This window comes from Xiphophorus hellerii, chromosome 17 (genome assembly GCF_003331165.1).
Source record: "Xiphophorus hellerii strain 12219 chromosome 17, Xiphophorus_hellerii-4.1, whole genome shotgun sequence".
Taxonomy (NCBI): Eukaryota; Metazoa; Chordata; class Actinopteri; order Cyprinodontiformes; family Poeciliidae; genus Xiphophorus; species Xiphophorus hellerii.
Window position 1 is genome coordinate 15,186,012 of NC_045688.1, and position 16,395 is coordinate 15,202,406.

General features: G+C 39.2%; 2 protein-coding genes and 1 long non-coding RNA gene across 5 annotated transcripts in view; all 3 read left to right on the forward strand.

The window, feature by feature from the left end:
• The window catches only part of LOC116737152 (uncharacterized), a 26,599-nt gene extending 17,714 nt beyond the window's left edge, over nucleotides 1-8,885 (forward strand). Inside the window, exon 5 of the mRNA XM_032590163.1 lies at nucleotides 8,718-8,885. Within this exon, the coding sequence (XP_032446054.1) occupies nucleotides 8,718-8,885 (168 nt within the window). The remainder of the gene's footprint in view (nucleotides 1-8,717) is intronic.
• A 43-nt stretch (nucleotides 8,886-8,928) lies between these two features.
• On the forward strand, nucleotides 8,929-10,922 carry LOC116736670 (uncharacterized). The gene is made up of 3 exons (XR_004342646.1): nucleotides 8,929-9,058; nucleotides 9,605-9,708; nucleotides 10,792-10,922. It is a non-coding gene; the product is annotated as an uncharacterized LOC116736670 (long non-coding RNA).
• Nucleotides 10,923-12,177: 1,255 nt separating this feature from the next.
• Nucleotides 12,178-15,489, forward strand: LOC116736668 (solute carrier organic anion transporter family member 1C1-like). Of its 3 annotated transcripts, XM_032589280.1 has the most exons (6): nucleotides 12,178-12,508; nucleotides 13,075-13,180; nucleotides 14,049-14,278; nucleotides 14,474-14,538; nucleotides 14,611-14,722; nucleotides 14,819-15,489. In XM_032589280.1, the coding sequence occupies exons 3-6, from the start codon at nucleotides 14,223-14,225 to the stop codon at nucleotides 15,072-15,074; spliced, it is 489 nt and encodes a 162-aa protein (XP_032445171.1). In that variant the 5' UTR covers nucleotides 12,178-12,508; nucleotides 13,075-13,180; nucleotides 14,049-14,222; the 3' UTR covers nucleotides 15,075-15,489. The 3 variants fall into 3 exon arrangements, with proteins under 3 accessions (XP_032445171.1, XP_032445173.1, XP_032445172.1); XM_032589282.1 differs by lacking the exon at nucleotides 13,075-13,180 and having other exon boundaries at nucleotides 12,179-12,508; XM_032589281.1 differs by lacking the exons at nucleotides 12,178-12,508; nucleotides 13,075-13,180 and having other exon boundaries at nucleotides 13,187-14,278.
• The last annotated feature ends 906 nt before the right edge of the window (nucleotides 15,490-16,395 follow it).

Here is a 16,395-nt window from a genome sequence, read left to right on the forward strand (position 1 = left end):
TGGTCTCTGTTCCTACCAGAATTTTACCATACAAATTATAGTACAACAACCAAGGAAGTGTAACTTGTCAAGCATTTCTATACAGAAAGTTATAAAGAAAATAATTTCTAATTAAACAAAAATACAGATTACGAGTAATCCACTTAAAGAAACAATTTCTATTTAAAAAGTCAAGTTAAAAAAAGAACTGATTCTATTTTATGTCCAGTTTCCTCACGGTATTACTGAGATCTGGAAAACAAAAACAAAACAAACAGTATGTGTCCACATAAGAGATAACATATTGTAGAAGACAAAATGGTGATAAAAGGATTCTTGTTCTGGGTTGAGAGTCACAAGTCGCTGAGATCAGACGTTGCTCAGGATGGTTGTAGTCTTCCCAGTCACAGGTTGAAATTGAGACTCGCATGTTGTCAATCGGGTGTTTCCTCTCTGCTGGAAAACAAAAAGAAAAAGTTAGAAAGATGCACTACATGAACATCTTATTCGCTTAAATGTTTGTTTCACCTTTGTTGACTTGCATATGGACACAGGTACTTCAACCAGGTGGTGTGATCATTTCTGACTGAAAATTCAGTAGTTAAACCTTTGTTTGTTGTCAACAGGTGTGATCCTCTGGTCTGCAACCAGACAAAATACACAAACTAAAAACAAATATAACTGTTTTAGGCAATTTATGAAATAGATACTCACCATTTATCTGAGTCTCATGAAGGCCAATAGGTTGTCTTCAACCATTTATGTAAGTTACATTTCCTGCAAGCTAGCAGAAACAAAGCTGTAAATGTGAACACTTTTCATACAGGCAAACAAATTGATACAGCTGAGACAATTTATGCTAGGTTAGTTTTTCTCAGTCACTTTTGGTGCATTTCTCGAGTCATTGTTGGCATTTACAAAACAGTAAGCGCATTTCTCAAAACAATTTGTAGAAACAGGAAAAATAGCATTTGTTTGCTTTCAAAATCCTTAGTTCAGCTCTTAAAATCCTGTCTGTTAACATATCAGTGACTCAAAATAATAAGTTATAGTCTCTCTATGTACAGATAAGACAGTCAAATCGATTAGTCATGAGAAGAGACTACAAAAGGATCATTTACGCCAGTGTTTCTCAACCCTGGTCCTCAACGCCCCCCTGCTCTGCATGTTTTAGATGTGCCTCTACTCCAGAACAGCTGATTCAAATGATTGGATGACAATCAAGTACTGCAGAAGCTTGTTAATCATCCAGAGATACAATTCAGGTGTGTGGCAGAAGGGAAATACCTAAACCTGCAGGACAGGGTGACGCTGAAGACCAGGATTGAGAAACACTGATTTACGCTTTTGCTATAATTTATTCATGGACCATGCCATGGTGATTCAGAAAGAAAAAGACAGAAATGCAGAGAACAAAAAAAGTAGAAAAGGAGCCACAGGACAATCTCCTCAAGGAAAACTGTACAGTGCTGTAGAAATTACATTACATTTTAATTTCCATAGTCACTTTGTTCCTTAACTCCACTGAGGAATCTTTTTTCCTCAGTGGGGTTAAGGAATGAACAGTAGGGTGGGAGGACCTCCATCAGCATCATGTTGTGGGTCTCAGCCATGTCCTGATGTTGGACTGATGGAAACTGGCAGATGTCCTCAGCCTCTTCTGACTCTTCTTCTGCTTTCCTCCCAACTATTTCCTCCTCAGCCTCACTCCTCTTCTTCTCTCTGGCTGTTCACTCTGCCCAGATACTTGTTCATCAGTTCTCAGACATGTAACATTGTGTTGTGTTCTGACTATATAGAGCATAATGTTGCCAACTGATGGTTCACAAGATGCACCTCCAATCTGTTTCAGAAAACTGGTTGATCGTTGGTTGAGCTAATGGTTCATACACTGACCTGTTAGAGAAACTCAGGACTCACTTGGGAGCAATTTACCAATTCAGGACAGATTTAGAAAATAATAGAATATAAATTAATTAATATATGATTCACATTATGACAACTTTAAGACTTATGCATGTTAAGACTTACACAATGAACTGATGCTATTTTGGAAGTTGAGAATTCAACACAGACACGTTGTTGTCCTGTTGTCCTCATTTTCTGTATACACCCTTTATCCTCCGGGTCAAAATGACCCGTCTTCAATAAACCCCCAATATAAGCAGCTTAATTGAATTTTAAACACCAAATTCTATCTTGTATATTGTCACTCACCACAAAATGTGTGAATACTTGACTTTTCCCTCTCCACTTGAATTTCTATAGCTTAAGAAAAAAAATGTGCAAAATGAGTTTCGAATGCATTTTTATTCATCACAGTGACTAATTTTCTTTTACTTTTCTCCAGTGAACAAGAGGATGTACAATACAAAAATATGAAAAATAACATAACCCATTCAACTAATTGGCACATGTAGGGCAGTATGCAAGTGCACAGCCTTTGCAGATATATTTCTTACACCTGCAGCACACAGTATGTGTTTTACAGTCTGAGGGCAGAACTGACATCTCTTCCTCTTACTTGGCTTAGCTGAGGAAGTGGCTGTGGTAGATGGATCCTCAGGTTGATCAGGAGCTGCTGCACTCTGAATAGCTTTCACAACTGCTGCTGAGGCTTCTGTGTGGGGGACATGCTTCCTTCTTTCAATGAGTGGAGTTACAAGTGCCTTTCCTAGCTGCTCCAGGAACACCCTCTTCTTGTTGTGCTTATGAGACATCCAGGTTGGGTTGATCTCTATCCAAATCACAAAGGCATTGTAGGAGGACACATCAATGATGTTGTGGAAGATGACCAGGGGCCAGCGGGCAGTCATTCTTCTGCAGCTATATGCTCCAATCACCTTATCTAGGTTGTCCACACCTCCTTTGTTTCGGTTTTATTCCAGGATGATGATTGGCTTCCTGTCCTCACGGTCACTAATGTCGCCGTCTTTGTGCAGTGTGCTCAGAAGAACTACATTCTTGTTTTTCTTTGGGAGGTAGGAAACTAGAGTGGTGGTGGGTGTGAAGGCAAACTTTGAGGAGAAGACCTCTCTCTCCTTTGACCCAAGCAGTGCAGGTGGGAGCTCAGGCTTGTTCTTTTGAACTGTACCAACCATGGTGATCTTCCTCTTCAGGAGCTGCTGTCCGAGTTCATAAGAGTTGAAGAAATTGTCACATGTCACATTGTGACCCCTCAGTCCCTCTGTCACATCAAGCACAACTCGCAACCCCTGGTTCTTCTCTGGGCATCCACTGGTTGACTTCCCAGTATAGACTTGCATTTTCCAAGCATAGCTTGATTCAGAAGCCACCCATGACTTGATCCCATATTTTGCTGGCTTGCTGGGCATATACTGCCGGAAAGGACAACAACCTTTGGACAAAAGACATTAGCATCAGTGATTAGTATCAGTGTCACAGAAAACAGTCAAAGAAATCAATAGTGAAAATCACTTTTATTACAAATATGAAAACAGATTACCTCTAAATGGAACCAGTTGCTCATCCACTGTTACATCAGGCTCTGGATTGTAGAGGTAGGGCAACCGCTCCACCCACTTGTCCCATACCTCTCTTATGGCTGCAAGTTTGTCTGTCATACGTCTTGCTGGTCTTGATTCACGGTCATCAAATCGCATCAGTCTTGAGTAGGTGTGAAAGAGTTTGACTGGCATTGTGGCTCGGAAAATTGGCCTTCCACTCTCTGCTCACTTCTGCTACTGATTGATCTGAGACACAACTAAAACTTTGTAACATTTTATGGTTTGTAAATAACTCTGTGACCTTGATTTCAACTCCATTTGCCTCACGGGTCATTTTGACCTGAAGACCATCTTTGTACCTTTTTTTGTACAGCTTACATGGAAATGAGAATAAAAGCAACACTGAACTTTTTCTATTGTCTGGGCCAATCTAGGAAAAGTCTTAAAATCTCAAGTTAAAAAAATTACATTTAGGGGATTTTTTGGGGGGGGGGGGGGGTTTAACACAGTGGCGGGTCATTTTGACCCGAGGACAACAGGAGGGTTAACATATTTTGATCAAGACGATAAAAGCAAATTACAATTATAAAAGCATAGAAGTGTACATAACCAGCTACATGATGTACAAAAGCAAAACTTGCAAAACTAATTGTTTTGATGTGCAGAAGTGACACAGTAATTTGAAGATTGAACAGGTAGTTTTAAGAATTTCAATTCTGTTCTGAGAGATGCACCCAAACTGAGAAAAGCTGTAAAATATTAATATTTAAATTCTCTTATCTTCAAATCCTTCAACTGTCATGGACCCAGTGACTTTAGTGCAAGTATTTTGGGTGTGAGAGTCAAGAGGTCAAAGGAAAATATTAAATAATATCTCTGATGCCAAGCTTTATACTTCTAAGTATTACCAAAATATTGAAACAAAAGCTAACATGTTCTTCAGAGATTTAACTTGCATGCATGAACATTTCACACTCAAAGTAATTCAAATTAATTATTGAACCAAACTTGGAAAAAGTTGCTTCTGCCATTAACAATAACTTTAAGCACATGTAGTCTGAAGTAGACCAGAAATATAATCTATGCAGCCGTTCCTACAGAAACATTAATGGAAGTGTTGCATCTGTGAAGATTAAATGTTCCATATAGTAAAAATATCTAGCTGCAGTGCATGTACATAAACAGCATGGCTCAGAAACTACACATTTCTTTGTCAGTTGGTTAAAGTTAGCTAACTTCAGTTGAAACCGTGAAAGGGACTCACCTGTGATGTGTTGCCCTTCTCCTCCTGAACGTGCAAAAATAGCAGAAATTTGATTTCAAAGACAGTAGCAGCATCTTGACAAGGACCAGGCCTACTGGGCTCTCAGCACCCTAGTTAGCAACCTTAGTTAGCACAGTGACTTTACTGTGTTGAGTTCAGGACACCACTACAGGAACAGAGTTAAAAGAATCTTGCTGCTGATGCTGAAGGATCAAGCAGCAATGCAAACTAGATAATTATTTGTTTACATGACAAATAACAGTCTCCATTTACTGTAAACCCTACTATTTATCACAATAACAAAATGAAAAACTCTCTAGACCAGGGGTCCCCAAACTACGGCCTGCGTCATTTGGTCTGGCAATGCCGGATCTGGCCCGCCTCCTCATACCAGAGAGCATTCAGTGTATTTTTTCATATATTGTATTTTCTGGTTTGTGGATTTCTCTTCAACCACCAGGGGGCTCTTGAGCAGATGTTAAACTAACTTTCCCTCAAATATATACTAGTCAGTCCCAGTCACCGTTTCACTCACGGTTTTTTCCATTTCCATTCTGGGTAAAAATCTATCTAAAAGCGACCGCGAATGTGTCGTAGTCAGCAACCCCCCCCCCCCCCCCCCCCCGTCGACAGTTTCAAAGACAGAACAGCCCCCCCCCCCCCCCCCGCCGACAATAAGTTTCTAAGGTATCTTTCTCCAAAAACTAAGACCGGCCCCCGAGCAGAGAAAGGAACAGCTATGTGGCCCTCGCAGGAAAAAGTTTGGGGACCCCTGCTCTAGACTATTCTCTACTAATAGCACAATATTTAAAACCAAGTGTGGGATTTGTGAAACTTCAATGATGGGTGACTTTACAACTTGTATGATTTTGGATAACACTAGAATTGTTCTTTATTGAAGTTTCACAAATCAGATAAAGGTTTTACAAATCCCACACTTGGTTCTAAATATTCTGATATGAGTTGAGAATAATCTAGTCCAGATTTGAAGAGTCTAGGTGTTGTAGTTTTTTAGCTAGAGTAAATTAAAGATGCTGATTGCAGTGAAAAATTAGGTGGAATTGCCCTTTAGCCATTTCCCAAATTGGAAGCAGCAATTGGAAACCAACTTCAGCTTCATTCAAGCAAGAGGGGCTAACATACAGTTCTCTTAATGTTAATGATCAAATGCTCTCATAAATGATGGTGGCGTTGGCTGTAGGAGTTTGCTTTGCAATCGGTGGATCGCCAGATCGATGCCTGGTCTACTGCTGAGATTTCAGTTTGGTGTATTAAAGGCATTATTAAAAAAGAAACCAAAATATCACACCAGCATTCTGTTCTTTGTAAAAAATTATTTTGCAGTCTTGTTTACGCTTTTACATTGTAGATCTAAACATCAGCAAAATTTGTAATTTTGGCTGATTGCTACTGTTAAGTTTAGGGTAATTAACTGCTGGCAATATTACAATTTTTTAAGAACTTTACAATTACTTATATTTTTACACTATATTTCTGTATTTTCTACATTCGTGACTGTCACAATTATTTAGGATATATGTTTATTCAGTTATGATAATGCCATGTATTTTCTACGGCAGTATAATGCTGTGAATATTCTGGTCAGTAACTGCTGGCATTTTACAATTTTTTACCGTAAATTTACTGACTTTCTTTGCAGTTTCGACTTACGGTAGTTCCATGTAATTTCTACGGTAATGCAATGTTTTTGGATACGACGGTCAAAAACTGTTGGTTTTTTACAGTTTTTTACCGTAAATTTACTGACTTTTTTTACAGTGTACACACAAACTGTATGTGGAATTAATATTTATTCAATTTTTTTTCCTGGTTTCCTTTCAACTTCTATGAGTCGTGTGCAAAGTTTTGGGAGGTGAATTGAAAAATATCACTCTATCACTGTTTAAGGTAAAGTGTAGTTGTGAGGAAGCAGAGATGCACTCAGAAACTGGCTGGTTGTGCTGGCACGGTTTCTAATCAGGAAACAATGCTAACAACTCACACTAGCAACTTTCCTTGGTGTGGAAGTTGCTATTGAGGGGATTCAACTCAAGGTAAGCTATTTTCAGGATCAGTGTTATAACGCCGCTATACGTCTGGGGTTCTACATGAAAATAGTGATCGCAGAATGTGCACCGATTAGGTGCCCAGATGACCCCGAGCCAATAATGTAGCCAGGTGCTGGTTTGACTCTTTAATCAGCCGGTGACAACTGGTTTACAGGCAGGATGTGCGTGGATTGACGTTTGTAGGCCTGTGTGTGGTTCTACAAAAAAATTAATAAATACAAATTACAATCCACTATGAACGCAGATACTCATTTACAAACATATTTTAATCATATTATTTGTTTGTTTCATTAATATTAAAGTTAAATAAAGCAAAAGAAAGCAAGTAAACATAATATAGTTTACCATTTTAGCACAGAAATTAGCTTAGCCTAGCCTTCGCTTATTCTAAAAGAAAATCTAACAACAGGAAATGTTCTAAGTACTAAAATGAACATATAGTGCCACTCAAACATAAATACACTGCAACCTACCAGTCATGTGGACGCACACTCGAACGAAATCACAAAACCACATTAAAATGCCACGTCCGCTGACCTGCAAGGCTTCTCAATCAGTGTTTTGGTATGAAAAAGAAATACTACGCAACCTCACAAAGAGGCTGAATAGATAACAAACTTTTGAGTTTTCAGTCTTTTCCTGTTAAGAAAGTTGCTGAAATTTTAAAATGCTAACGTAAACTGTGAGTTTATAAAGTTAAGGTAAGTGAATACACTGAATCAGAAATGCTAACTGGGCTTCTCACAATGAACAGCAGCAAAACAAAGTTTTATTGCTACTCATCTCTCTCACACACAGTGTGACATCACCTCTCCAAGCAATAGATATAATTAATGACCACTCATCGCTCAGAAAAGTAGGAAAAATATCTTGAATGCTGTTTATTGTATTGGTGTGAAGAGAAATTGAATTGGTTCAAAAGCCACATTAGAAAACCAAAAACTAATACAACTATGACTAGCAAGCCTTTTACTTCAGGGTTAAAAGGAAAACATAAATCAGACACCAACATCAGCATCATCAGCCAGTGGCGTTGTACTGCCATTTCTCCAATCCCTACTGACTGGACTTCCCTAAAAGCCAATAGATAACCTGTTGTGGCCCAGTTGACAGAACCTGCCTGTGTCACCCTCTGATATAATGTCGCCCTGGGCAGTGACCCATATCATCCACATCAAAAACTGCCACAAGGGCTAATATTAAGTCAGATTTGTCATTGGTCGGTCACATTCCCAAAGGCCTTGATGGACAAACAACTTTATTTGCATTGCTGGACACAGACTTTGTTGCCAAATTCTTAAAAATGTAAGATCAAAAAAGGTATTTAAAGAGAATTACAACATAGTCGTTCAAAAGTGATTTAGTCTGGTTTTCCCAATTAACAAAATTTAACTTTGGCTATGATGGAAGATTTTTGATACATTAGGGGAACATTTATCCAAATTTAACTTTGGCTATGATGGAAGATTTTTGATACATTAGGGGAACATTTATCCAAATTTAACTTTGGTAACTATGATGGAAGATTTTTGATACATTAGGAGGAAATGTGTCCAAATCAACCTGCCCTAATGTGAAAAAGCAATTGCTTTTTCCATGTTTTTATTCCATTAAACAAATCCTCTGAAATCTTTTAAATCTGTTTTGTTTTGTTGTATTTACTCAGATTGGTTTTGCCTGATGTTAAAATTAGCTTAGAGAATTTAGTTTGTCCATTAAAAACAGTAATTGTTCATTTCTTCATTGGGTTTAACATATATGCTTTATTTTATTTTTTTACACTTCATCATTACGTTATGAATGAATCTGTAGTGAATGACAAATCACGCTAAACTGATAAGCGGCTATTCATTATTAAATGCAATTCTTCTTCAAATCTATTATTAATCGCCTTGGAGTCCCTCAGGGTCTCAAGTTTGGCGACCTGTTCTTCATGAGGCGTCTCACAAGGCAAACAGCACTTTGACAGAGTTCTGCTCTCTGTTGAGTTTGCGGCGGGTCAGTCCCAACACGGCGACTGATGACAATGGTGACGAAGGAGGTGGTGATGATGATGACGTGCAGCAATTCCTCTGTATGCGGCTGTCCGAAAACAAATGTGGCTGAACGTATGAGAGTCCCTCCCTTTTCCCCCCAACCCTGTGTGAAAATAAAATTGCTTGGCTATATTTGGAGAGAGCTGATGTCACAAGTGGTTTGAGCAAAGAGTTTATAAACTGTGACATCCTGACAAACCATCAGACTGCTCAACAGACAGACGAGGACAAACGCTACACCCAGTGAGTATAGGAACCTTCCAGTTCCTATAGGTCTTTATTTTTTTATTTTTTACTGACACTAAGTTCTTGCTTTAAGTTTGGACTTTTACAAATGTTTTGTTTTAGTTTTGTGATGCAAGATTTCTGCTAAATCTGTTTTTCTTTTTCAAGATTTTCCAAGGCAAGTGATTTTTACCAAGCAAGAATGGATGCAATTTTTAAACCATTAGCAAAAAGCTGGTTTATTCTATTAAAAATATAAATCAGTTTCATGTAAAGCTATAATACTTTTTATTATATAAATCATGACAAACACACGTTTGAATGTTTCCACTAAAATTTTGAGATTAAAAAAAGAATTCACTCATCAAATCCATTTGAGAAATGACTGATCTCAGCTTCTATTATTTTTAACTTCATATTGAAATCTGTTTCTTGTATTGTGTTTTAAATGTTTTGGGGGGTTTTTTTCTTTACCAATTTGCATATCATACTATACAAAAAACATTTCTGTAAAGATGGACAAAACAAAGTCTAACGTTGATGAAACCCTTTGTGTTTCTCCAGGAAGTCATCAGCACCAGAAACACCATGTATCACCTGAGAGTGCCTGTGTTTCTCCTGGCGGCGCTTGTGTTGCTCCGCTGCATCGCAGCCGCTCCAAGCCTCAGGTGAGGAAATGAGCTGGAGAATCTGTAAAGTGGACAGCGGTTCCGTAATTTAGCTTTACTCATCAAATCCATTCAAACATCAACCTATATAGCTGTCTGGATATAAATAATAAAATGTAATATTTGCACCTAAATTATGAGCCATTTATCTGCGATATCCTGAAAGAATATCTCAGCTTCCTGGTCTGCATCAGTTGTACATAATCATAATCTCAGGGGTTTTGAAGTTGATATTGTTGTGTATGATACACTAGGTCAAATAAAATAATATTCAAGCAGATAACTGGAAGTAGCTCATGGCAACGTTTATTTTCCAACAGGGAACCTCGTCTTCTTCTTTACAGGGCCAGCTCACATCTCTTGTGCACAGCAACAGCGCCACCAATTGCGATTTGTTATATTTCCTGTATCTTCAGATTTACAACCAAACGGCCTCCAACACACAGGAGCATAATCATACCAAAAGTGTCTAACAATTGTAAATTTAGAGGTTTATTCATTTCTGTGTCTGGAGCACCACAGATCTGAATGATGAACGTCAGCTCTGTGCTACACAGGGATTCCAATCGCCTCTACCGCCAAATATTTTATGCTAAATTTAAATAACATTTCTCCCACTGAAGTCGGAAAAGGCTGTGAAGGAGTGGGTCTTCGCATCTGACGTTGCTAAAGCTGTAGTTCAGCTGGCCGCGAAATGTAAAGCCGTGGTAAATTTTTCCCTCAGCTTACTTGCTGACAAGCGCACATAGAAGGAGCTGGATGGCAGACCCAAGAAAGAAACTGTTCTGCGGTTGCTGGGGAGATCGCCACGGTAGTTTTAGCAAGAATTGGATTTACGTGACGATCCCGCTCAATGCAAAACGACCAAAGCTATAAGACCAATAGGACCGGGTCGAGCCGAGCCGGGCTTGGTCAGGCCTGGACCCTGCAGTGCAAAAACGGCTTAAGAAAGCACTCCATTGTGCAAACCTAGGATGGCTGACTAAGAGTCCACTGTCTCCCCTCTCACTCAGGGCTAGCAGCTAGTATAAAGAGGGTATCATCAGCGTGAAATACTTTGACCCTTTTCCATCTGTAATCCAGGTACTTCAGTTCCGGCTCCTCCTCCGACAACAAGCAAGAAAATGCTCTTCCAGACAAGGAGAGCAGGTCACTGCCTGAGCTAATCGCCGACCCGTTCCTCGGCCTCACGGGCGCCAGGCCTGAGAGGGGGCTCACAGGAATGAACAGGTGCGCACTCGTGAACATGAGTTTTTGTCGTGTAAAAACATGTTCCTTATTGTTTTTTTAATGTCACGTTTTATCCGTTTCAGTCATCACTTACAGAAGAGAAAGTGCAACTTACCTACCTGTTCTACCCAGAGGGTAGCAGACATATTGGGCCGTTTCGGCAATGGAGCCACAGACGTGGGCAAGAACTCCTTCGGCAAGAGGGAGATACATCTGCCTCCCGCCCAGCTGCCATAGGGGAACTGGCCCAGAGGAGCCATGACTCCTATATAGTACAAACTGGGAGAATACCCCAGTGACCTAATGATCATGTGTAACAGTGAATGAATGAATGACGACTCTGGTGATAAATCACATCATAAGATGATTTTTAAAAAATCATTTTATAAGCTTCAAGACTACAGTGCCTTTGATCTAAGCCTTCTGAATCCACGTATGTTTTCTTCCAGCTTTGTGAATCTCGTAAATCACAGCACTAATGAAATGAAGAAACATGTAGCTTCTCACAAAAAATTCTTGCAAGAGATTTCTGTTTCAGCACAAGATGCCAGTTAAATCAATAAAAGTATTTCTTCCTCAACATTTTGGGGTAGAAAACACAGTGAGCATTTCGTGTCCCTTGCTCGTCATTTAAGACTGCTTTTCAATGTGTCTGTAAGTCACAGGTAATGAATGAGCTATTTAATAGCGTTTGTTAAATGTTGCCACAGGTAACCCTAAAGAAATGCTTTGTTTGCTGTGACGCCCTATTGCTCCCCTATGGTATGTTAGCATTAAACTTAGCCTGGGAACAAACCAGCTTTGAAGACTCAGGCTACAATATTCCTTTGTATGTTTCAATTATGTGATTCTGATTCCACAGCTGTCCCTGAATTGGCTGGCATAAATTTGTGCCCTGCTGTAAGACAATAAGTAAATAAGTTATTTATTACGGATGTGACGTGTACATAACGTGACTGATACGGTTGTGGACGTTTGTGTTTATTCGCCTAGGTCCGCTGTCCACCATTGAGAAACCAGTAATTAGAGAATCATGGAAAGTTTTATATTTGCAGTCTACGTTAAGTTTCATTAATTTATTCCTTTGAATGTTTTAGTTATTAGAACTGTAGTAAATCATATATTTGAACAGCTACGGATAAAACATGATGTGTACTGCGTTAAGCTCCGCCACCGGTGCACGCTGGTGATATAAACAAGCGGCTCTAAAGAGTCGGTGGAGTTACGTACTGCTAGCATCCGGGGAACTTTTTTTCTCTCACGGATGGGTGGTTCTTTCTGAGAGGCGTTGCCATACAGCGACTGCACCAGGAATATATACCCGCAGTCACTTACTCTGTTTCATACGTTGCGCACCGCGTTGCCATTTCTAAGCACCGCTTACTTCGCCGTGTGAGTTATCTTGTGAAACGCTGTCTTCGCCATGGCCGACTACATTCACGTCCCAGACGAGGCTCCCGCTGTGCCCAAAATAGATGTGACGGTCGATGAGAACGACTACCGACCCGGTGCATTGCGGCTAATGAAGGAGCTCAGACCAAGCTGGAAGCCGTCCGAAATTAAAATGAAGGTAATATTTATGTCGTTTTATTTTAGAAAATGTTTTAAAAAATTACTTAGTTTAGTGGACTGTATTTTTGCACGCTCTAAAACCGAATATATGAGGGTTTTTTGCTACCTTTGAGTTAGCTAGTTAAGTGTCCCATTTAAATAATTGTCACAGGCTGACGTCAGAAGAAACGGGGGGGATTGTAATATCATTGCTGGAAGGACAAATATGTGCTATATTCCAACTAAAATACATTTCATTGTATCCGAAAGTGGTGGATAAACTTATCGATAGATGCAGAGATAGAAGGCGACCCTTTTATCATGAGTATTTTAACTTTGCGGTTAGCATCTAGAACCGAATATTTTGATTTCGCTTTTTATTGGGTGTAAAACTCTGCTTGCATCCCCTCATTTGTTAAGGTAATAAAACTGGTAATGTATTGCAGGGTTTCAGATGACGTAACACAGATGTCACCCAATGCAGATGGAGGGCAAGAAGTAAACGCGGCCCATTTATTTCTGCTGATCCAGCATAAAAATGCCTAAAGTCTGTGTCATGTTTAATGTTCTAAATATTTTTGCCAGCTTGTCTCCAGTCTATTACTCTCCATGGTTGGATTTCTCCTGGGTTCTTATATTGCTGAATGAATATTCAGCAATTGACGTATTGACGTAGGATGTGTTGATATGGGTACGTATGATGGTACATTTCCTGAACATGTTCTAGTGATAAATATGGGAATTTGTACCAAAATTATGTAAAATGTTGTTGCTAATCTTGTTAAAGACTTGGATTAATAATATATGACATAGTAGCTGTATAAGAAACCCATTCATTTGTTATTTCTCATGTTTCCTGACTGATTATCACAGAAAACCAAAGGCAGAACTCCTTCACAGATTTTTTTCCCCCTCAATTTAAGATTAAAATTAATCTTTTAAACAAATCTGTAGGTGCTTTTTGGCAGCAATCTCACTCTATGTGACAAAGTGGATACACAGAACTGGGTTCTGAGGTTCATTTAGATCAAGGGCAAAAGGTTTGACACACTCGCACCAAAACAGGTAGCAGACTTGTCAGTGAAGGTTAATGAGAACTTTTCTGAGTCCCTTGGGGAAATTCTTGACTTGTTTCCCAAAATCAATTATTTATTCCCCACAATAAGATGAAGTTCAGTGGCAAGTTCCAGCACATATTCCTATCTCTGAAAGTCAGAGCAAAACAAAATCTGCTCCTTCATGTGGTTACCAGGGTTACTCTGCAGTCTGGAAAAGCATAAAAAATATGGGATTTATTTTCAGTATTTTTTCATCCCTTATAATCAGAATAAAATAAAATAAGAGCACAAAAAAATTGTTTTGTAGACTTTTATCCGTGTTTTATTGTCTAAAATGTGTTATTTTCCCATTCTGTCCTTTTCCCTTTCCTTCTCATCCCCCTCTCTTTCTTGTAGACATATTTTATCCACTTGTCTTTTCTTCCATTTTGTTTCTGTTTTTTAATCTCTTAGCTCCTGTTGTTGCCCTCAGATGCAAAACTGTTTTCTTTCTCGGTGCAGAAAGCGTCACCATAACTCCAAAAGATTCCCGCTGGGTGGGTGCCTGGTGGCTGGGCTTCCTGGTATCCTCTTCCCTGCTACTGGTCTCCAGTATCCCTTTCTGGTTCCTGCCGCGCTCGCTTCCCAAACAAGGGCATGAAACAGACAAACCCACTCCTCCCTCCCTGATCCTCGATGGGGCAGAGAGTCCCTCAAGCTGACCAAAATTGCAAAAGGTTGCATTTTAACAGGTGTGTGTATGACTTTTCAAAAACTATAGTATTTGATTACTTAGTATACAAAAGCAATTACGTGACCTAAACAGAAACTGCTTTGACCTCCCTATATTCTGAAAATAGACAAAGTTGAGTTACAGTTTCCAGTTTTATTATTCCTAACTGTAAATATTACTTGCTTATTGCTTTCTTTTTGTTTTTTCAACATAGCTGCATCACACCAGACCTCAAATCCCTCGCTTTGGGTATTCAGACTTTGGTAACCAGGACTCTTGGTAAGCATCATTGTTTCCCTTGTATATATCATCTGAGATTCTTTTATGTAATATCTGCGCTACATTTTGTAGGTGAAATTCCAGCGCCTGTGTATTTTGGAGCTCTGATAGACTCTACTTGCCTGAAGTGGTCTATCAAGAAGTGCGGAGGAAGAGGGGCGTGTCGCATTTACGACTCAAATAGGTAACACGTCCGCTAGCACAAAAAAAAAAAAAGGCTCTTCCGTCATCTTTAAGCTTCTAATCTGACCTTTCGTTTGTTCATTGTCTCCGATGAAAGAATCGTTTTCTTTGGTCTGATTACTTGCCTCAGCGGCACTTCCTATTTCTTCATGATTGCCGTCATCGTCCTCCTGAAGCGACAGTTTTGGAAAGCAGACCGGGAGACAGAGCTGCAACAACCCAGAGCGGCAAAGGAAAGTGGAATTATGGTTCAGCTGGACATTCAGGAGAAGAGCAGTGCTGAGAACACAAGTCCCAAACCGTCTTCTGACAAAACAGACTCTACTGGAGTTGAGAAAGATTTGGAAGGATGAAGGGAAATAGTCAGAACAGAGCGACTCATTGCAAATAATAGTCTATTTTTCATAAATATATATGATGGGAACCTGACAGAGACTTCAGGTGAGTTGTTTTTCTTTCTCATAGATGGTCAGAGAATGTTATCAACAAAACCTCTGGTTTAAAAAAGATCATTATTTCCTAAGTCGTTCAATAAAGCAGGCAGTTCAAGTTAGTCTTCTCTTGCTAGGTCTGTTTACCTCCATATTGGTTATCATGTAACAGTTCATTTTACTACTACAGACAGGTTGAGCAGCAATTTAATATACTGACCTTTTGGTACATATGACAATGCTACATCTCTGCCATGTTGAAAGCAAAAATGATTGTTTAATCAAACCTCTTGTTCAAAAATGCTATTTTTGGCAATAAATAAATCCTTCAGTAAGAGATTTTGTCCCATTTGTTTTTTTTGAGATCTTCTCTACATTTGTTTTTGACTCCAAAACGTCGACTTTGTTGTCCTTAAGCCACTTTGTAACCACTTGTTATTCATCTGGATGACCAATCTGTGCCCAAGTTTTACTTCCTGTTTGACGTCTTTAGATGTTGCTTCAACATTTCCATATAATGTTCTTATAAAGATGCCATCTGTTAAATGAAGAGCACCAGCTCCTCCTGCAGCAGTATGGTGGTTGGACATTCCCACCATGTGTATATTTGCGTATAATTGAAAGGATGAATGCGACACTTTCAATCATCTGGAAATTGTTCCTAAGGATGAACCAGATTTGTGCAGCTGCACAATTCACCTCCTGATGTTTTGGCTGCTCAAAAAAAGAAAGCAATGTGTTTCTCACTATATAAAGAAAATCTCTCTATGTTTTGTTATATCTACTGTCCTATGAAGGTTCTAAGAACTCCCACATGATTACTTCTACATGTCCGCTTTAATAAAATTGATCATTTAGTACCGAAGTGAAAACCTACCAGCTTGTTTAAACAAAACAGCAAAAAATGTAAACATCTTGATTGACTAAAGAGTCGCTCATTTCCATACAATTAATTTTGATCTCTGTTTGTATTCCCAGCGGAGCTTGGTTGACGCTGTTTATTTGTGTGTGTTGATGCGTCATGAGCTGGGTGGACCTAGAAAGAGATGCATACACCTTACATGGGCACATGCTCTCTCTGTTGCAACACCTTCCTCCCAGAAACATCTATAGGATGTTTGGACATAATCCACTGTCAACACTGCAGATTGGATCCTCTCAATTATTATTAGAGACCACACGTCATTAAATCGGTGGGTGCAGGTTTACCAATCATCTCCCGTCGACTTTTGATCTCAATCAT